The 24,064-nt window shown below is 40.3% G+C and overlaps 1 protein-coding gene across 1 annotated transcript; it reads left to right on the top strand.

Moving 5' to 3' along the window:
• Nucleotides 1-1,191: 1,191 nt before the first annotated feature.
• On the top strand, nt 1,192-5,950 carry LOC110908816 (putative uncharacterized protein DDB_G0282133). The gene is made up of 7 exons (XM_022153802.2): nt 1,192-2,424; nt 2,525-2,646; nt 3,373-3,993; nt 4,411-4,789; nt 4,909-5,062; nt 5,654-5,741; nt 5,836-5,950. Exons 1-7 carry the CDS (start codon nt 1,192-1,194, stop codon nt 5,948-5,950), a joined length of 2,712 nt encoding a protein of 903 aa, XP_022009494.2.
• Nucleotides 5,951-24,064: the final 18,114 nt, after the last annotated feature.

Raw genomic sequence — 24,064 nt, 5'->3', positions numbered from 1 at the left:
TTGTATTTGATAGATTTTTAGAGTATTTGAGAATGGGTGTGGTAAAAAATTAGATTGAAGTTGGTTATTTATATTGGTTAAAATTGAATTTTTTTAATTATTACCGTTTGCCAACGTTTAAAAAATTGACCGTTCCTCAATCTTTGTGCCATTTCAAGCGGTGTCTCCTCCCCGATTTGGGTCCCCGCGGTGATGGCGGCGGCGTTCCCGATCGGGGAATGGGGTCACCGATCCCCCTCCCCGCTAGTGCCCCGTACACCCTTAGATTTTTTCTTGGCTTCGCGGGGTTGGTTCTCCATTACTTGGTTTGGCTTTGTGTTGTATTTGATAGATTTTTAGAGTATTTGAGAATGGGTGTGGTAAAAAATTAGATTGAAGTTGGTTATTTATATTGGTTAAAATTGAATTTTTTTTTAATTATTACCGTTTGCCAACGTTTAAAAAATTGGCCGTTCCTCAATCTTTGTGCCATTTCAAGCGGTGTCTCCTCCCCGATTCCCCTCCCCGATTTGGGTCCCCGCGGTGATGGCGACGGTGTTCCCGATCGGGGAATGGGGTCACCGATCCCCTTCCCCGCTAGTGCCCCATACACCCTAAGGCCGGGTGTTATACCTCCACTGTTCACACGATTCTCACACGTTCAGGAGCCACATCGCTGAACGGTCATGCAGCTCCTTTCGTGATTGCTTTTACTCCACCAAGGGCACTGTAGGCCGGCACCTGGTATTTTTTCTGCAGTACTGTTTTTCCACCTCAATCACCCCGCAAGGGAGTAATGAACACATGGTCTAATAGAACATTTTAACAGACATCCACTCCATGGATCATTTGTCCATTCGTTTTATGTTTGGGCAAACAGTTGGACACAAAATGTAATAAATAAAACTTAAAAATCAAATTTGTAATATAACAATACCACTGGGATTAACTTTAAACAAAACTAAAAAAACAAATAGTAAATTAGCTAGAAATTAGGAGGGAAAAAAGCTACCCAAAATTAGGTAGTAGAACCATGTCCTTACCTTCACAACTGTTTCTCTCCTTTGATTCCGTCCTGTAAGATTACATGATTTCCCAAAACACAAATCTTCATTACATTCATCAAAAATTATATTATGCTTCTAGCTTTATGTTGAATGACTTACATACATTCCCAATTACATATTCTTGGATTGGTTGATGTACATTTTAATGGCGTCTATGCAGATTGAAGTGGCTGCATCTTCTTCACCATTTAGTTACGTCTCTCTAAGGGATCACAAGCGGTCTGCAAACATCATGGGATACGTTAATTCCCAACGTGCTAGCAAGAACAAATCTGTCGATAAAGATGTGGATTCATCATGGCTTCCCTCTCAGAGTTCAAAAACCGACGATTCTTGGCTGCCTACAATCAGCCACAGCTCGACTCATGTAACATCGGAATCCAAGGGTTCACGGAAAGTTGAAAATGATGTGGATGATTCTTGGCTTCCTGCCATTGGTGAAAGCAATGGGAAATATGGGACAAATGCAAATGAATTGGAGAATGATATTGATTATTCGTGGCTGCCGTCCACCTTCATTGACAATGCGAAACATATACAGAAGAATGGTAACATCAACAAGAACACGACCAAGATCAAGACAAAGAATACAAACATGAGCATGAATAAAAACAAAAACAATAGTGATAGTAACAATAATAGTAATAGTAATAACAGTCTAAAGAAGAAATCAGATAATGACCATTGGGCGTTGGCCCGTAAGGTTGTTTTTCAATGCGATCAACAAAACCAAAATGATTGTTCACATCTTCAACACAACGATTCGCGTTCGAAATCAAGATATGTTGTGGAATCTCCAACTTTGAGTGGAGTTTCTTCCATTCTTCAAAGATGGAAAGATTTGGATGAAGTCAAGAACTCGAACGGAAATGGAAAAAAATCTCCTAGCAACGATGACGGTTCCAGATCAACTTGTAAGGATAATAAAAACAACACTTCACATAGCTCTCCAACTTCAAGCACCATTGAAGATTCTGATGCCAATATCGAATCTAATAAAGCAAGTCTCTCAAGGTGGCTTTCATGTCCGCTTCCGAGCCGCCATAACAAGGATTCAAACCCCGATGGTGCGGAAAAGGAGAAGATTCGGGTGGTAGATATCATCAAGAAGATATCAAGAGAAGAAGAATTGGCTGCTTCTCATGCTACTGGACACGAAAACCAATCATTGCCTCCAATTCAAACCACTTTACACCATAAACAAAATGAAGGAGAACACAAAGGTATCAAGCATGTTAAAATTCCGCGCCATTTGATACGAGGACGACAGGCTTTTGAAACATTTCTTATCCAAATGGAGCGTGATAAGCATCGCGAGCTCAAATGGCTGGTCGATCGTAGAGCTGTCTCAAAGTTTCCTCATCGAGGCCGTATCCAAGTAATTTTGTAACAAACATTTGTTTAGACTTCTTTGATGTCTTATGTCATAATCTTTAGGAGTTTCCTTTGTGTTTATATAATCATATTGATCTTTGCAGTCTTTGCTTCGTTTTAAACTCCTACGTCTTGGACCTGAACCAAAACCAGAAGACAAAGTACATAGGTATCATGTATCAAAGCCATTGGAATCAAATAATTGCTTAGATATCATGGACCTAAGGTAATTTGCATTCCACTTCACTTGGTAATCACCGTAGTTCTCAGGGTAGTAAACAACCCGAGCTAAACGAGGCAGCTCAGCTCATTATTCTTAAAAATATGAAATCTCAAGTTCGAGCTGGCTCATTAAAAGTTTGAGCCGACTTGTGGCTCATCAAACTAATTCGTTTTTCTTTTAGTTTATACCTTTAAACATATAGATATTTAAGAGTATACATAGATTGGTAATATTTTTACATACACATAATGCTTAATTTATAAACTACATAATTTATAATTTATATCTATTATAATTTGGTCTATAGTTTATATGTAAAGAATACAAGCCTAAGTTCAAACGAGCCAAATGAGCAAGCCAACAGACAAGCTAATTAAGCGAGCTTACCTTAACTCGGGCTCAGATTGTTTACAAATTAGCTGATTTCAAATTGAATTACTTTTTTTTTTTCGAGCGAACTTCAAGCTGCAAAACTTTTAGACAACCCTAGATCTCAAGGATGTTTAGATTGTGTTAACCCTAATGTCCAGTTTTATGGATGGACAAAACATTAATCATGATTGAAAAACCATACTATTATCACTATTAATATAAATATCTTTAAATAAAAAAGTTTTAAGATATTATATAATTAAAAACATGCTTTAGAAGACTTTTCTCATCAATCTATTTATCTAACATATACAGAGAAAGTATTGTATAAAAACCTTGACATCACTTGAAATTTAGGGAAAGGTTTAACTCCGGAATTGAGAAAGGAGCAATTGATTCAACGAAAGACCAAAGAAATGATCTTAAGAACAACACCAACAATGAATCTCCGGCTACCACCACCTCTACTAAGTTGGTAGAATTTAAGACAAGGACCAAGACGACAACCAGCAACAAGAAACAAGAACCACAACCAGAACCTGAGCCCATGACTCCAAATCAATCAACACAACACTCCACGACTTCTAGTAAAGATGTGGTGCATAAAGCCAAATTTGTAGATAGTTATTCCAGCCCCATCACGCGTAAGGATGACCTGCATGATGATGATGATGAAGAAGATGAATTCTATGAAGATGAAGGTCAATTCATGTCAGCTAAAACCTCTTATAGTCAAATGGAAGATAGAAATAGGAATAGAAGGATGCAAGCATTAGAAAGCTTCCATGATTGGATGACAGATAGTGACTTGGATGATGACGAATCTTATGACACACAACGTTTCGACACATACTATGATTGGATCAGCCACATATCACGCCCAAAATGTGATTGGGAAGATATGAGGCAAGCAAGGTACCAAGAGATGCTTCATGATTACTCATCAGCAAACGGAGACATACAACGACTTCTTGAAAGGCAAGTTATCTATGCTACATTTCTTGTTAATCACAACGAAAATAAAATCATATTAAACATGATTGTGCATCACAATTAAGGTCACCTAAAGTTGATGATTTTATATTGCGAGAACAAAAAAATTGTTTAAAAACAGAATATGTATTTAGATTTTTAATGTATAATAAATATTATAGGTTATTAAGGAAATCCATCTAAACTAATGTAAAGTTTAAACCGAAAAATGTTGGAATGTCACCCTTGCCAAGGGCAACAACCCCATTTGTATAAAAGTTTTAATATAAAACCTTATGTAACATGATCATATTCACTTAAAGATGAAACAAGAGTGACCATGTATACTGATCATATATATCTAACCGATTGACCATGTAACATCTTATATATCTAACAGAGACCACTCTTTTGTTTGTATAGAAAAAGTGTGTCTAGTTTTCTTCAGAGTAGTTTGTGTGACCGTATCGAACAACTAATGGTGAGTCGGATCCAGCACTCACATGCCGAAGTAGAAAAACAAGGCGTAGTATTAAGAAATAAAGAAGAGTTGAGGAAAGAAGTTGAACACGAAGATGGTTCAATGTTAGATGAAGATTGTAGGAGCAAAATCAAGACAAAATGTAGTGACTACGTAGATCAAACTGTATATTCAGAACTATCATGGAGACCTAATGATGCTGCTTGTAACTCGGATACAACGACTACAACATCTCCATCTATAAACCGCTCTTTATCGTCTAATCAGTCACATAACAATAGTACTCCACGATCCTCTCCCGCCATCAGTCATCAAACCATTGTGAGTTAGTTATTGTTCCCACCCACATGTTTAGCCTACTAATTTTTGGGTCTGAACACAGTATGATGGAAAAATAGTGATGAATAAAGTTAACTTAATTTATGGTTGTCTTATGTCAGGAGATGGAACTCATATATGACTTGAGAGGACACATGGAGCAACTCCATCACGAGATTAAGGATCTACGAAAATCTATAAAAACTTGTGTTAATATGCAAGTCAAACTGCAACATTCTTTTAACCAAAGTGTTGGTGCGGCCACAACTCGTTCAGGTTAGATACTTTCTAAGTTCAGCCTTTTAACCTAACTTAATAGCAATTCGAAGCGACTATAGCAGAATGCAAGATTTGTAAACCGAAGAAAGCTTTATTGTTTTTCTAAGAGAATTTACAATGTGAGCTATGCAAAGGTAAACACGAAAGACTTGTAGGTGGTTTGCTCAAATGATCAGCCTTGAATTTATAATTGCTAGTCTAGTATAAAGGTGTTCCTATCTAGACAATTCCACCATGGTATTTACATGGGTTTTCTAGATTAATCCATAGAAGTAACTTGCCTAATCAATGAAAAAAAGATCTAGGTGATCCAAAAATTTCCACATGATCATAAAGCCTTAACAATGGCCTAAAAATTCCAAAATTTCTACTTCACAACCTAAATTTATGCGTGTTCGTGATGCTAAGGTGTTCATGGCACAATTTGGACATACATCGATCACATGATCATATGAGCCACACATTAATTGTGTTTTTGTAGTTGTTTGTTTCTTTTAACTTACAAAATCATTGTGTTCTCGTGGTTGTTTCTTTCTTTTAGCTTTATACCATCTTTTTTTACAATATTGCAACTATGATTGCACACAGTTCAAAGGAAGGAAATGAAGCCACCTGGTATTGTGAAACATAATTGCTTTATTTGCTATGATGCACAAGTCGATTCACTTCTATACAGGTACTTAATTATTTTGTTATACAAAATTGTATCAAGTTGGACGTACCATTATTATTCTATATATATAAGTGGTCCAAATACTGACAAATTTTAGATGCGGGCATATGTGCACTTGCTTCAAATGTGCGTTGGAGTTGCAACACACTAGCGAGGAATGCCCAGTTTGTGAAGCTCCAATTGTAGATGTTGTGAAGGCAATGTGCTCCTGAGAATTGATTTGTATATTCAACATAGATATAGTGAACCCACATATCATTGAAATCAAACATACAATCAAGAACACAAAAGAACAATATATTGAGTAGAATAGAGAAATTTTTATTATGGGTGTTAACCCTTCTGTGTTTACATCATGTCGTCGATATAGCGACATGCCCTAGTCAACAGGTCATTTGGAAAAACAACACACACAAACACACACACACACACACACACACACTACATTACATACATACATACATACATACATACATACATACATACATACATACATACATACATACATACATACATACATACATACATACATACATACATACATACATACATACATACATACATACATACATACATACATACATACATACATACATACATACATACATACATACATACATACATACATACATACATACATACATACATACATACATACATACATACATACATACATACATACATACATACATACATACATACATACATACATACATACATACATACATACATACATACATACATACATACATACATACATACATACATACATACATACATACATACATACATACATACATACATACATACATACATACATACATACATACATACATACATACATACATACATACATACATACATACATACATACATACATACATACATACATACATACTACATACATACATACATACATACATACATACATACATACATACATACATACATACATACATACATACATACATACATACATACATACATACATACATACATACATACATACATACATACATACATACATACATACATACATACATACATACATACATACATACATACATACATACATACATACATACATACATACATACATACATACATACATACATACATACATACATACATACATACATACATACATACATACATACATACATACATACATACATACATACATACATACATACATACATACATACATACATACATACATACATACATACATACATACATACATACATACATACATACATACATACATACATACATACATACATACATACATACATACATACATACATACATACATACATACATACATACATACATACATACATACATACATACATACATACATACATACATACATACATACATACATACATACATACATACATACATACATACATACATACATACATACATACATACATACATACATACATACATACATACATACATACATACATACATACATACATTCATAACAATCACTCAAACTTAACTTATGGATAATTACAAATCTGACCCATAACTTACATTCAAACTTTGATCAATCTATTAATCCCAACAGTCATCCCATCAGTTGTTGATCCAAGTCTGAGTGTCTTTGTCGATCTTTGTTCCATGCTCTCCCTATTTTCTTCTTTGCTTGAACCAATCACATGTGGTCTTGAATTTCTTTAAATTGTCCCGTATGAATATTCCAACTTGAACCGCTTGTTTCTACTTATGGTTCTTTCATACAAATGCAAGTTTGCAAGTCCCTTCGTAATTCCAATTTCCCTTACTTGAGTCTGATCTCGTATGAATCAATAGTTTTTTCTTTGGAACACGAATTGTGACTTCATAACAACTTGAGTGTGGTTCTTTGGTTCGTTCCGTATGAATGAAAAGAAAAACAATCAAGATAATGATCTTAACTGACAAAAACATCAACCAATTCAAATAGATGAGATCGAGCGATTCATAGACTTTTCAGTATGGTCTCCACAAACCCTCACTAGAATCAAGTTTCAAATCCATTTCCACAACCAAATACTAATTAACACATCAATTGTGACCCCTTTGGGCCCTATGCTAGAATCACCAATTGTATCATCCGTGCAAACTCATTTGAATTGATTATGATTTTCAAAAGTATATTATTTGTGGAAATAACTTGCATGGAATCTGCTTCTGATATATTTCTTGTTAATAGTTCCACTAGGGCTTTTTACTCATTCTTATCATGATCGGCATAGACACAACATCCCTTGACTTTGGCTTTTTCCTGCAAACGATTGAAACATAGAATGATTTCTTTTCATTTCCAAATCGTTTCTTGATTTTGATTTTGATTTTGATTTGGATTTGGATTTTGATTTTGAACAGAGGCGATTCTTGATTAGAACAAACAAAATGGCTTATTGATTTCTTGATTGAAACAATGATATTGATCTTTAGAACTTCGGCTCTAATACAACTATGGAACCCATAGATCATTAAAACCAAACATACAATCAAGAACACAAAAGAAGAAGAAATTGAGTATGGAATTTCTTTTTATTATGGGTAGTAACCTTTATGTGTTTACATCATGTCACTTATATAGCGACATGCCCCAATGGATGTTGTTTGGCAAAATGACACATACATACGTACATACAGTTTCCTAATTTACGATCCTTACAAAAAAAAACTCCTTAACCTAATACAAATTACATAATGATCACTAAAACTTAACTTATGGATAATTACAAATCCGACCCGTAACTTTCATTCAAACTCTAATCAATCTGTTAATCCCAGCAGATATTCAAGTCACTTTGTTCTAGAGGAAACAATTTTCTTTCTTCTTTCAAGTTTAAGGAATTGTAATCTCATATAATTCTAGAAAACAATCAAAACACTTTGAAATCTTATATGATGTGTATAATCCCATCACAATGGTGCGTGTAAAAAAACGGGTCAAAAGGGTTGCGCTCCTTTAGGACATACAAGGTGTGTCCAAACCTTTAGACAAATATGACAAACAATACAAGGTTACAATGGTATTATTTGGATTTGATACACACATTTATAGTTGTGTCAAATATGTATAATGGTAAGTTCAACCTTGTCGGTTGATTCATGTTACAGTGTGTTTTGATTTTTATTAATTAAATTTATTTTCAAATTTGAAATTGTTTCTTATAATTTTGTACACCATTTAAAATGCATGTTAATCATTGTTACTAATTAAATGGTATAATATAGTCTTAATAAGATCTAGAGTTAACTGCATAAATGGTTTCTTTGGTTTGATCATACTGCGTGTTTTGCTCTCTAAAGAATGTAATCCAAACGGTTTCCGGGCTTTTATTTATCATTTAGTGTTAATGGGCCAAATTGTTTTAAAACACTTGTTTATGTTTCAGTATTTGGTCGTAGGCCACTAGTGTTACTGGGTCGAACTTATTAGAGTCTATATTAGGTTTGTTTATGAAGCCGTGTGTTGTTCAAGAATAACCATATGAACGGTTATGGAGGAAACGATGTGACTTAAACAACACGTCCCAAGACGCAACACTCCACATCTTTAAATAGGATTATAGAGTCAGGAACTTGTATTCATTCGTACGCTACTTTCAATTCGATAATCAAGTGTGCAAGTTCTGATTTCATTGTTTTGATTAGTATTTTATTAATGTTTGAGTTGTTTAAGATTACAACATGTATTGGTGTGATGTTTGTGGTCATTATCGTGATGCATGTTATCATCCGTTGTCACCTTGATCGTGGTCCTGGGAGAACAATGACTTTGATACCAACATTGGTACAGAGCCCATGGTTCAAACGAGATTAGGATAGAAGACGACGGTGTCACATCCCAACCGATGGCGGAAACATCGGGGTGAGGCACTGAGCGAAACAGATTGTCCAAGAGAAATCCATAATAACTAATTTTACCAAATATTTAAAGTTATGTGCCATACCATAACATACTTAGCAAATCAGTTAATACAGACATAGTATCCCAAAGACAATAAATTGTTTCGACAACTCATGACATAAATTGTTTGTTTGTTTCTAGACCCATCCTATCTTGATTCCACAAGAGATAGCAAGCAAAGCACAGCATCCTAAACACCTGTTACATACGTTAAAATAGAGGTCAATACACATTGTGTAAAGGTGAGCATACAAGTTTAATAGTATAGTAGATAGCGAAATCGTTTTACGCATAACCAGCATGTAACATGTAGCAACGTGAAGCTAGTAGGTTATCGACAATGAAATATGCACAGACATGACTGCGACTTGTAGAATGCGCAACACATATCCCCAATGGGACACATGAAGTAAAGACCTTAACAACCCATGTCCACGACAGGCACTGAGTCCAAACTATAGTACTATCGTTGCTAAGGTGTCAGGCAACAATCACTGTGTAAACATAGCATACAAGCATTCATCGAGTAACACATATAACATGCAATAATGGTCAGCGTATAAATAGTGTTTGTGTTGTGTGTTGATTGTGATTTGAATAAGTAACGTATGTAACACCTAAAAGTGCGTAAAGCAAAAAGGGTTCAAGTATACTCCCAGATAGCGTTTAATAAATAAACACCCTCTTGGATTGAAGGGAGAATCGGAAAGTTAGCCTGATTACAGAACGATAGCATAAGCGATGAACGACGCGTTAAACAGTGATGAGTGACTGAATGACCAATTGTCATCCGATCGGATAACAATCCGGGCGGATGGTCATTCGATCGGATGACAATCCGGTCGGATTGACATTCGTTTGGGATGGATGTATTTGTGTATGAAGGCTTTGAAGTTTTCGTTGTAGCATTTTAAAATCAGAGAAGTACCTCAACCTTTCAGGTCGTTCGATCGAACGGTCATCCGATCGGATGGCGATCCGTTCAGTGAGATATTTCCTTAGAGAACAAGTTCACAGCAGTATGGTCATTCGATTGGATGGTCTTCCAATCGGATAACAATCCGTTAGAATTGATGATATTTGAAAATTAATTAATGTTTAAGTGTTGAAGATCATGGGCCATCCGATCGGATTGTCGTCCGATCGGATGACAATCCGAAAGGACGACAGTCCGTTTGGTGACCTGATCGTTTTGAAATTTGAAATATTTTGCTAAGTTTGAAAAGTTTTGCGGTTTGACCGAGACGGTATGACAACGTGTTAAACAACGGAAACCCCATCAAGTCCGAGTTACCCGATCGGATGGGAATCACCCCAGTCCGATCAGTTAACTGTTCGTGATGGTTGTTCATGTTCAACCCGTTAAGTCAGTTATTTCATTGATAGGAATCAGATCTCAGACCGACACATCACTAGAGAAGAGTGGAAGGCCTGAATGAACTCCAATTCTATCGGTTTTGAGTGCAAGAGTGTAAAAGAGTTGAAAGAAAGTTATGAAAACATCTTTCAATCCTTTTTATCCATGACAATGTTTAGATCTATACGAAATCAGTGTTTAAACATGTTGAAATCCCTTAGATCTAAGTTGTTCTTGGTGGAATGAAGCCAAATCTTGAAGTTCATAAGAACCCCATGATGACATCATCCTAGAACACCTCAAATCAGTCGGTTTCATGGTTAAAAGTTAAGATTCAAAGGTGAAAATGATGAAGAAGCGTGTGTAGATAATAGATGTACAAGATTTCAGAGTATTAGTTGAGTGTTAAAATTCGTGTGTGTTTTTAATTCAAATTGTTTGAATAGGATTTACAGGTTGTGTGGTTTAACGTTAAAATCCGTTCGCGCCAAATACGTTCACTTCGCACGGGGTATACTCAGGTCACGGGATTTGAGTTGAGGTCGTGTGGTTTTACCGAGGTCCTTGAAAAAGTCATTCAGTCCGCACAATTGGTCAACGTTCTGTCCGCTCAGTGTGTCAACTTTCAGTCCGCACAGAAAAATCATCAGTATTTCCCGAAGTATCATCTGATTTTTGAAACATGGAAAAGAACTTTTACAATGCTCTTGCTACACCGGTTGATGCAGTTTCAGCTGCGTTATTGAAGAAATCATTTGATACGTTTGTGGCTTTTGAAGATGAAACAACAATGCAGACAATTGATAGATATTGTCATCTGGTATTGGAAATGGATAGATTGAACATTAAGAAAGAGGATGATGAGTGGATCGATAAGCTAGCTGAGGCTTTACCCCAACAGAAGTGGGGAACCTATCTGTTGATTGTAAAACACATGAGGAAGTCTCAAGTTATGAATCTGGCACAGTTTATTCAGAAAATTGAAGAGCATGAGTTGGATATCCAGAAAAAAGCAAAAGTTAAAGAAAGTTCAACAAAGGAAGCTACCAGTGACTGAGAAAGAAGTTGAAAAATTAGTGGATATCGAATTTTGTCTCCTTGATCTCTTGTCATTTGATCATAAAATGGAAGCACACCATTGGTTTGTTGTTTGGTGAGGTCTCATTGGACCAATCTTTGGTCCACTTACAAAATAGCCACCATTCACCATAATAACCAAATACCACTTTGTCGTTTGCTGTTGTTTCAATATGTAGAAAGTATGTGATGACATCATGCTTGATCAGATACGCATCGCAACCCGGACTCGACATTAGACGAAGTTGACAGATGACTGCACCAACAGATCGGATGGCCGTCCGATCGGATGGTCATCCAGGGATGACCATTCGATCGAATGGTTATTCGATCGAAGGGTTGCCGCGAGTTGGTTTTTGATGTTTCGATTCATTCGTTGAGCGTTGCGATGCGTTTAAGCGAGTGTCGATTAAGCGATGAGATAGATTTAAATAATAGTCACACAAATAATATAACTAACACACAACAACATAAATAAACTTGCGTTTCTAGTTCGTGATGAGATTGCGTTGCTATAGAGTTGCACATGCGTTTTCGATTAATCACCACATACATAAAGTAAACATGCACAAGTAACACCTAAATATCACACACACGTAAGACAATATACAGGACCTATTATTCAAGCTGCGAATGCGATTTCGATGCGATTAGCGGTAAATAGATTAGCGATCAACATCGATTAAACTGTGATTATTATAGATACTCCACATAATACAACTAAAGCAAATAAATTAAAGGATTCAATTACAAGTCAAGAAGTACTATCAATAATTAAGCAAGGAGTGATAGATCGCAATTAGCAATCTTTTATTCCTTTGACTTTGACTTGTACTTTGACTTTCAAAACGCGGGTTGTTACAGCCTCCCCCAGTTAGGGAAATTCGTCCCGAAATTAGGCCGTAGGCGTAACAAACAGCTGTGGGTACTTCGCCTTCATGTCACTTTCGAGTTCCCAGGTGAACTCTGTGCCTCGTTTGCCTCCCCAGCGAACATTCACAATGGGAATGCGTGAGCGTCTGAGCTTCTTGGTTTCTCGATCCCTGATCTCGACAGGCTTCTCCACGAAGTGTAATGTTTCGTCCACTTGTAGATCCTTAAGTGGCACTTGTAAATTCTGCTCAGCCAAACACTTTCTGAGGTTCGAAACATGGAAAGTCGAATGGACGTTGCTAAGTTCCTCCGGTAGTTCAAGTTTGTAGGCCACCCTCCCAATCCTTTCTAGAATTTCAAAGGGGCCAACATATCGAGGCGCGAGTTTCCCTTTCTTGTCGAATCTGACCACCCTTTCCAAGGTGAAACCTTTAGGAGTACGTGATCGCCAACGTTAAATTCAAGGGGCTTGCGGCGTCTATCGGCATAACTTTTCTGACGACTCCGAGTTTTCAGGAGATTGTCTCGAATTTGGAGGATCTTGTCAGTCGTTTCTTGCAGTAGCTCAGGACCGGTTATTTGCGCATCTCCGATCTCATGCCACACAATCTGCGATCCATATTTTCTTCCGTATAGTGCCTCAAATGGTGCCATTTGAATGCTAGAATGATAACTGTTATTGTACGAGAATTCGACCAAAGGTAAGTGCGCGTCCCGATTACCACTGAAATCTATGACACACGAGCGAAGCATGTCTTCAAGGGTACGAATCGTTCTTTCAGTCTGACCGTCGGTTTGGGGATGAAAAGCGGTACTTAGATTGAGAGTAGTACCGAGAGCAGATTGAAACGTTTCCCAAAGGCGCGAGTTAAACCAACCGTTGCGATCAGAGATGATGTCACGAGGCATCCCATGTCGACAGATGATTTCATCAGTGTAGATTCGGGCTAATTTTTCTACCTTAAAGTCTTCTCGTATCGGCTGAAAATGAGCAGATTTAGTCAAACGGTCAATGATAACCTAGATGTTGTCGTGACCTGAAGGTGTACGCAGAAGTTTCGTTATAAAGTCCATGGCTATGCTTTCCCACTTCCATATAGGGATCTCGGGTTGCACATGCAAGCCAGAGGGTCTTTTTTGCTCGGCCTTGACTTTGGAACAAGTCAGACACTTCGAAACATAGATTGCGATATCTTTCTTCATTCCAGGGCACCAGTACCGTAGACTAAGGTCATGATACATTTTCTCGGCGCCAGGATGAATGGAATATCGAGACTTGTGCGCTTTAGTCAACAATATATCTTGAAGGCTATTGCTACTCGGAATCCATATGCGATCTGGGTAGTAATAGATACCGTTTGATTTGGCGACAAAGTGCGAATCAGCTCCACACTTTTTCATTTCCTCTCACATGGTATCTTCGACGAAGCAGACGTGCTGAGCGTCACGAATCAAGGCTTCGAGGTCGTCTTGGGCATGAGTATTACGAATGCTATGCAAATAGCTTCATCTGCTTAGAGCATCGGCCACAACATTTGCTTTGCCAGGATGATAACATATCTCACAATCGTAATCGTTGAGAAGTTCAACCCATCGGCGTTGGCGCATATTCAGTTCCTTATGGTTGAGGATGTGTTGTAGGCTCTTATGGTCGGTGAAGACCGTACACTTAGTAGCGTAAAGGTAGTGTCGCCAAATTTTCAGCGCAAAAACAACTGCGCCTAGCTCGAGGTCGTGGGTTGTATAGTCTTTCTCGTGGATCTTGAGCTGTCGAGAGGCGTAAGCGATAACCTTGTCCCGTTGCATGAAAACACAACCGAGACCAAGGTTCTAGGCATCACAATAGACAACGAAGTCATTGTTTTCGTCGGGTAAAGCGAGGATAGGAGCATTGCAGAGCATATGCTTGAGAGTTTGAAAGGCAGTCTCTTATTCGGTTCCACAAACAAAAGGCTTGTCTTTATGCGTCAAAGATGTGACACTTCGGGTTTTCCCGGATAACCTTTCGATGTAACTTACGTGTATATGTGTTTTTGAATGAAAATTTGATCTATTGTGTTACATGTTATGTGTATTTATGTATATGTGTATATAGATATTTATATGTGTGTTTTATATATTAGAGCCGAAACCTTAACCCGACTCGAGACATGCTCGGTCTCGAGTGAACAGTAGTGATGGGCCGTTTGGGCCTTGACACCCCTTAGCCCACCCGGAAACAACCCTTGACCCACTCGATATATATACCGGCCAACCCTCACCATTTTACCATTTTGCAACATCTCACACTCTCACACTCTCTACCTCTCACTAAAACCCAAAAACCCTAACCAAGATCACCTTCCTCTCCTTCCTTCTCCCTCTCGGATCAACCAACATCAAGAGCACCCTTGGTTCGAACTCGGAATCATCACTCGAAGGCTTCATCCTTGCACCAACTTGAACACCTTTGTGTCTCACTTGAATCGGTTAGTGTTATTATGTTCACTAGGTGTTTTGTTACATAATGATGATAAATTGCCTTGAAATGTTTGCATGATTATTGGTTATTTAGTTGATATTGTTGATTGTTACTCTTGTTTGAGAAAATAGAGTGCTTTCCGGTTGTTACAATGTTTGGCTAGATGTTTGGTTAGATCGATTATTGTTATATGTTTCGGATCATGTTAATAAAGGATATGTTATATTGTTTAGGTAGAATGGTTTTTGTTATCCGAATGATATTAAGGGTTTGGTTAGAGGGTTTATACATAAATTATGGGTTGTTTATTGATGAATGTGGTTTGAATGTTATTTGAATATGATGAACAGCTTGAATGCCACTTAAATATTTTGAAAATGCTTTGTTTGATCCGATTTAGACACAAAATAGACAAACAGACATGTTTAGTGGGTATAGTACACTGTTACATGAAAATGAAATTCTATTGGTCAGTACATTGCAGGTTCTAGAAGATTTGCTGTGCACGTAATCACGGTTGCGAGTCGTAACCTTTGGTTGCGACTCGAGACCACATCAAGTCTTGTCGAGATCTCCCGGTTGCGAGTCGCAATCAACGCGTATCGAATCCGGTTGCGAGTCGTAACCACTGCTGCTAAGTCGGAACCGCTAGTTGCGAGTCAGAACCTCTGGTTGCGACTCGTAACCAAAACGTGACAAACCGAGACCTCGGTTGCGAGTCGTAACCTCGGTTGCGAGTCGCAACCACCCTTGTCTCGACTGGACTATTTTGGTGTTATTGGGCTTTGACTGTTGGGCTTTCTGTTGACTGGGCTACGTGTTGTTGCTGCTGATTGTATGTTTAGGGCTGACCCAATAACCCAACTGTTTGTTGTTACGCATGATATACGTGTTTGCTATATGTGTTTGCCGTACGTGTTCGCTATGTGTTTATTTGTACCCAACTTGACCCATACTTGGTAACCATGCTAGGACGTGGTGACCAACGAGCTTAACCGAGTAACGTAACATACCGAGCAACCCGAGGTGAGTTCACAACTTAAAAGCATGCGTCCCGGTGGTTTGGGACACGAGACTAAAACAACCCTATCCCCTTGTAAAGGGGATACCATTTACATTCCTTCCCTAGTTACTGGGAACAAACTTACTTTTCCTTCCCTTGTCATTGGGAAACCTTTTAGTTAATTACTGTTTATACGGAATGCAACCAAACGGCACTAAACGCAACTCTATCACTCAAGTCCCTACTACATAATACCGATTAGTCGCCGGGGCCAGGCGAACGGGTTATTAGTTGATAGCGCTATTTAGGTTTTACCAACCTCACACCGTGCCATGGTATGGGATCGGTCTTGAACTAATGTACTCAGGCATCCGTCAATGATGATAGAACATTGACATCGGGGCATCCTGCGGAAACGCAAACGGTTACCTAGTGTTCGGTATTGGAAAAACAGTTTAGTCGCTAACTTTTGGGGTAGCTCCCCATGGCATGTACAAACGGATAAATTAACTGGTGAAACAAGTTTTTGGTAATTAAAACTGGACAACTAGTGAACTCACTCAGCATTATTGTTGACCCCTTACTGCATGCTTTGCAGGTAACCAGTGACTGAGGAGCTGCTGCTTGGGAATGTGTAGTGATCGTCAAAACCCGTGTGTTGGGTTTTATTTATCATGAACTATGAACCTTGTTAAACTATTTTACTTCTGCTTCCGCTATTTAAGTTTTAAACTCTGAACTTGATATTTGCTAATCTCATGGTTAGTGAGTATTACTTTGGTTATCAACTTAATTATTCAGTATAATTGGTGGCTGGATCCTGGTCAGTCACGCCCTCGAAGCGGGTGTTATCCGCAGGTGGAATTTGGGGGCTGTGACAGATTGGTATCAGAGCCATTGGTTATAGTGAACTTGGTTTTAAAAAGAGGAAAAATCTTTTTGAGAAAAACCAGACTATAACCCGTGACTCGTGACGACACTACACTCCAAGCGCAAGGCTCGACTTATCTGACCTCCTAGCTCGGACCCATATTTACTTGCTTATTTGTCTTATGCTTTCTGCTTTACTATACGTACTAGTTCGCCTGATTAGATAGATACGCCTCCCCTCTTCTATCTCATTCTCGCTATGTTACGACACCACACTCATACTATGTTTTCTGGTTATGAAGACAATGAGTGGACGCGGACGAGGAAACGTCAACATGACCCAGGCTCAGTTCACTAACCTGCTCAACACAGTGGCTGCAGCTTTCGCAGCTCACCCTATAGGTAAGCTCGTTGTTTTAGGATGTTTAGATCCTACCGCCACATCGTCCTTTCGCCTCTAAACCTATTTCGCTTCACTCCTCACAACAGGTCAGCCTGCGCCTGTGCAACCACGTGTCTGTACCTTCAAGACCTTCATGGATTGCAAGCCTCTTCCTTTCAGTGGCACTGAGGGTGCCATAGGTCTCCTGCACTGGATCGAGAAGGTCGAAGCTGTCTTCGCTGTCTGCGAGTGTCCCCCTGCTAATTGGGTGAAGTTTGCTACTGGTATTCTTGAGGGAAGCGCACTTTCATGGTGGAAGGCGCAAATTCAAATGCTTGGTTTGGAGACTGCAAACGCTACTGCATGGGAAGATTTCAAGGATATGATCAAGGAAGAGTACTATCACAGGGATGACATCCACAAACTCGAGGACGAGTACTATGAACTCAAGATGGTTGGGTCAGAGATTGAGACCTACACCAAGCTGTCCAACGACTATGCTGCTCTCTGCCCAAACATGTCCCGACCCATGTACCGAAGGATCGAATTGTACATCAAGGGCTTAGTCCCAGAAATCAGGAGCCACGTAACCTCGGCCAACCTCACTGCCATACAGCCCGTGGTTCGTCTTGCCCACAAACTCACTAACCAGGCTGTGGAAGAGGGCAGGTTGCCCAAAAGGATCAGTGCTGCGGAAGGAACTTCTAGTGATGGTAAACGAAAGTGGGATGGAAATCAGGGCAAGGATACTAACTCTACTCAGGCCCCAGCCCAGCAAAGGAAAACTGACAACAACAAAGGCACTCAGCAACAGGGTGGCTACCGGGGAAGCTACCCTAAGTGCAACAAGTGTAACAGGCACCACAATGGGGCATGTAACAAGGGCCAGTGTCAGCGATGCCACAAGATGGGGCACGAAGCCAAGGATTGTAGGAGTCAGTTCCCAGCAAGGCAGAATCAGCAACAACCCCAACAGCAACAGCAGCAGGGAAACAACCGGGCATGTTTTAAATGCGGGGCAACAGGGCACATGCGAAAGGATTGCCCTGAACTGAATCAGAATCGCAACAACAATCAGGGAGCTGGGAACAATGAGCAAAACAACAATGCTGGGAATGCAAGGGGAAGAGCTTTCGTGATTGGAGCTGGAGAAGCAAGGAACGACCCCAACGTCGTGGCGGGTAAGTTCCTACTTGATGATCGTTATGTTTCTGTGTTATTTGATTCCGGTGCTGATGCCAGTTATGTATCCCTTCGCATTAGTAAGAAACTTAAGCACTCGCCTGCATTATTAAGTTCTAAGCACATCGTCGAGATAGCTAATGGTAAGAACATCAAGGCCACGCACATGATCCACGACTGCACACTAGAATTGTCTGGCCACACGTTTAGTATCGATCTTTTCCCCGTCAAACTTGGAAGCTTCGATGTCGTCATTGGTATGGATTGGCTATCCAAACATCGCGCAGAGATCCTCTGTCAAGAGAAAGCAGTTCGTATACCTCGTCGTTCTGGCCAACCCCTCATCGTCCAAGGCAACAAAGGTGGAGAAGTCACAGGCATTATCTCGCTCCTGAAAGCCCAGAAGTGTTTACAAAAAGGGCACACCGCTATCCTAGCACTTGTCACCGACACCCACGAAAAGGAAAAGAGGATTGAAGATTTTCCTGTAGTACGTGACTATCCCGAGGTATTTCCTGAGGAACTACCCGGACTCCCTCCCCACCGTCAGGTCGAATTCCAAATCGAGCTAGCTCCTGGAGCAGCACCCATAGCTCGTGCACCGTACCGTCTAGCCCCTGCAGAACTGAAGGAACTCTCGACGCAACTACAAGAACTCTTGGATAAAGGATTTATCTGTCCTAGTTCATCACCCTGGGGAGCACCAGTACTCTTTGTCAAGAAGAAGGATGGCACATTCCGAATGTGCATCGACTATCGTGAGTTGAACAAGGTTACCATCAAGAATCGTTACCCTCTCCCACGCATCGACGATCTATTCGATCAGTTGCAAGGATCGAGCTACTATTCTAAGATTGACCTACGGTCAGGTTATCATCAGTTGAGAGTACGTGACGAAGATATTTCCAAGACTGCGTTTAGGACCCGTTATGGTCACTATGAATTTCTCGTTATGCCTTTCGGAATGACCAACGCGCCGGCAGTGTTCATGGATCTTATGAACCGCGTATGTAAGCCTTACCTCGACAAATTCGTGATTGTGTTTATCGACGACATCCTGATTTATTCGAAAAGTCAAGAGGAGCATGAACAACACCTACGCCTCATTCTGGAACTCCTTCGTAACGAGCAGCTGTACGCCAAATTCTCTAAATGTGACTTCTGGCTTCGAGAAGTCCATTTCCTCGGCCATGTAGTTAATAAGAACGGAATTCACGTCGACCCCGCTAAGATCGAATCAATAAAGAACTGGCCTACGCCTAAGACTCCCACTGAAGTTCGCCAATTCTTGGGTTTGGCAGGCTACTACCGCAGATTCATTCAGGGATTCTCAAAGATTGCACAACCCCTCACTATACTCACTCAGAAAGGCGTCGCCTACAAGTGGAATGAAGCACAGGAATCTGCTTTTCAGAGGCTTAAGGATAACCTCTGTAGCGCCCCTATTCTCTCATTGCCTGAAGGCACTGACGACTTTGTGGTTTACTGCGATGCGTCTATCCATGGGCTCGGTTGCGTGTTAATGCAACGCGAGAAAGTTATTGCTTACGCCTCACGACAACTCAAGACACACGAAAGGAACTACACAACACATGACTTAGAACTGGGGGCAGTAGTTTTTGCTCTTAAGATATGGAGACATTACCTGTACGGTACCAAGTGCACTATTTACACCGATCACAGGAGTCTCGAGCATATCTTTAGGCAAAAGGAATTAAACATGCGACAGCGCCGCTGGGTCGAACTCTTGAATGACTACGAATGCGCCATCAAGTATCATCCGGGCAAGGCCAATGTCGTGGCAGACGCCCTCAGCCGAAAGGACACTGTACCGAAGCGCGTGCGAGCATTGCAACTTACCATCCAGTCTAACCTCCCTACCCAGATCCGAAATGCTCAAGCTGAAGCGTTGAAACCGGAAAACATCAGGGCTCAGTCTCTGCGAGGGTCGAGGCAGCGACTAGAACAGAAGGAAGATGGCGCTTACTATGTAACAGGGCGCATTTGGGTCCCTCTCTATGGGGATTTGCGTGAACTCGTGATGGACGAAGCCCACAAATCCCGCTACTCCGTACATCCTGGTTCGGACAAGATGTACCACGACTTGAAGACTACATATTGGTGGCCTGGTATGAAGGCCCACATAGCAACATACGTCAGCAAATGTTTGACTTGCGCGAGAGTCAAGACAGAATACCAGAAGCCAGCAGGCCTACTTCAACAACCAGAAATCCCGAAATGGAAATGGGAGCAAATTTCCATGGATTTTGTTACAGGGCTACCTAGGTCTCAACGCGGAAATGATACTATTTGGGTAATAGTAGATCGATTGACCAAGTCCGCGCACTTTCTGGCTATTAAGGAAACAGACAAGTTTTCTACCTTGGCGGAGATTTACTTAAAGGAAGTAGTTTCGAGGCACGGAGTGCCAACCTCAATTATTTCCGACCGAGACGCTCGTTTTACTTCGGAATTGTGGCAAGCTATGCACAAATCCTTTGGCTCACGTCTGGACATGAGCACTGCTTATCACCCGCAAACGGATGGACAGTCCGAACGCACCATCCAGACTCTAGAAGACATGCTTAGAGCATGTGTGATCGATTTTGGCAAGAATTGGGAGAAGCATCTACCGCTAGTAGAGTTCTCGTATAACAACAGTTACCACACTAGTATTCAGGCAGCACCTTTTGAGGCATTGTACAGTCGTAAATGCCGGTCACCTATTTGCTGGGCAGAAATCGGTGATAGTCAAATCACGGGCCCAGAGATGGTGGTAGATACAACGGAAAAGATTGCCCAGATCAGACAACGCATGGCGGCAGCTCGTGACCGTCAGAAGAGTTACGCTGACAAGCATAGGAAACCATTGGAATTCCAGGTCGGTGACCGGGTTCTACTTAAAGTCTCACCCTGGAAGGGTGTGGTTCGCTTTGGTAAACGGGGCAAGCTAAATCCGCGATATATCGGACCATTCGAAATTACCGAGAAAATCGGTAAGGTTGCTTATAGATTGAACCTGCCTGAGGAACTGAGTGCGGTACACAACGTTTTTCACGTATCTAATCTGAAGAAGTGTCTATCAGATGAAACGCTCGTAATTCCTTTCAAAGAACTAACCATTGACGAACAGCTACACTTTACTGAGGAACCGATTGAAATCACTGATCGAGAGATCAAAATCCTCAAACGTAGCCAAATACCTCTTGTACGAGTCCGTTGGAACTCGCGACGTGGCCCAGAGTATACCTGGGAGCGGGAAGACCAGATGAAGCACAAGTATCCCCAGTTGTTCCCAAACGAAAACCCCAGCACTGAAGCTACGACCGAATTTCGGGACGAAATTCCAAACTAACGGGGGGATGATGTGACGCCCCGTTGAAACGCTTTCACTTACGCTAGCTTGACAGTGGCTGCCTTAACTTTCGGGACGAAAGTTCCTAAAACTTGGGGATAATGTGACACTTCGGGTTTTCTCGGATAACCTTTCGATGTAACTTACGTGTATATGTGTTTTTGAATGAAAATTTGATCTATTGTGTTACATGTTATGTGTATTTATGTATATGTGTATATAGATATTTATATGTGTGTTTTATATATTAGAGCCGAAACCTTAACCCGACTCGAGACATGCTCGGTCTCGAGTGAACAGTAGTGATGGGCCGTTTGGGCCTTGACACCCCTTAGCCCACCCGGAAACAACCCTTGACCCACTCGATATATATACCGGCCAACCCTCACCATTTTACCATTTTGCAACATCTCACACTCTCACACTCTCACACTCTCTACCTCTCACTAAAACCCTAAAACCCTAACCAAGATCACCTTCCTCTCCTTCCTTCTCCCTCTCGGATCAACCAACATCAAGAGCACCCTCGGTTCGAACTCGGAATCATCACTCGAAGGCTTCATCCTTGCACCAACTTGAACACCTTTGTGTCTCACTTGAATCGGTTAGTGTTATTATGTTCACTAGGTGTTTTGTTACATAATGATGATAAATTGCCTTGAAATGTTTGCATGATTATTGGTTATTTAGTTGATATTGTTGATTGTTACTCTTGTTTGAGAAAATAGAGTGCTTTCCGGTTGTTACAATGTTTGGCTAGATGTTTGGTTAGATCGATTATTGTTATATGTTTCGGATCATGTCAATAAAGGATATGTTATATTGTTTAGGTTGAATGGTTTTTGTTATCCGAATGATATTAAGGGTTTGGTTAGAGGGTTTATACATAAATTATGGGTTATTTATTGATGAATGTGGTTTGAATGTTATTTGAATATGATGAACAGCTTGAATGCCACTTAAATATTTTGAAAATGCTTTGTTTGATCCGATTTAGACACAAAATAGACAAACAGACATGTTTAGTGGGTATAGTACACTGTTACATGAAAATGCAATTCTATTGGTCAGTACATTGCAGGTTCTAGAAGATTTGCTGTGCACGTAATCACGGTTGCGAGTCGTAACCTTTGGTTGCGACTCGAGACCACATCAAGTCTTGTCGAGATCTCCCGGTTGCGAGTCGCAATCAACGCGTATCGAATCCGGTTGCGAGTCGTAACCACTGCTGCTAAGTCGGAACCGCTAGTTGCGAGTCGGAACCTCTGGTTGCGACTCGTAACCAAAACGTGACAAACCGAGACCTCGGTTGCGAGTCGTAACCTCGGTTGCGAGTCGCAACCACCCTTGTCTCGACTGGACTATTTTGGTGTTATTGGGCTTTGACTGTTGGGCTTTCTGTTGACTGGGCTACGTGTTGTTGCTGCTGATTGTATGTTTAGGGCTGACCCAATAACCCAACTGTTTGTTGTTACGCATGATATACGTGTTTGCTATATGTGTTTGCCGTACGTGTTCGCTATGTGTTTATTTGTACCCAACTTGACCCATACTTGGTAACCATGCTAGGACGTGGTGACCAACGAGCTTAACCGAGTAACGTAACATACCGAGCAACCCGAGGTGAGTTCACAACTTAAAAGCATGCGTCCCGGTGGTTTGGGACACGAGACTAAAACAACCCTATCCCCTTGTAAAGGGGATACCATTTACATTCCTTCCCTAGTTACTGGGAACAAACTTACTTTTCCTTCCCTTGTCATTGGGAAACCTTTTAGTTAATTACTGTTTATACGGAATGCAACCAAACGGCACTAAACGCAACTCTATCACTCAAGTCCCTACTA

The sequence above is a fragment of the Helianthus annuus genome, chromosome 14, assembly GCF_002127325.2.
Source record: "Helianthus annuus cultivar XRQ/B chromosome 14, HanXRQr2.0-SUNRISE, whole genome shotgun sequence".
NCBI lineage: Eukaryota > Viridiplantae > Streptophyta > Magnoliopsida > Asterales > Asteraceae > Helianthus > Helianthus annuus.
This window is presented reverse-complemented; position numbering and strand designations above follow the sequence as displayed.

Bases quoted from the DNA above. Each gene is read 5' to 3' on its own strand.
- LOC110908816 (XM_022153802.2), top strand. From the start codon at position 1,192: ATGGCGTCTATGCAGATTGAAGTGGCTGCATCTTCTTCACCATTTAGT. The intron at 5,063-5,653 runs GTTAGATACTTT...GATTGCACACAG, and splicing joins TGCGGCCACAACTCGTTCAG to TTCAAAGGAAGGAAATGAAG. The intron at 5,742-5,835 runs GTACTTAATTAT...GACAAATTTTAG, and splicing joins GTCGATTCACTTCTATACAG to ATGCGGGCATATGTGCACTT.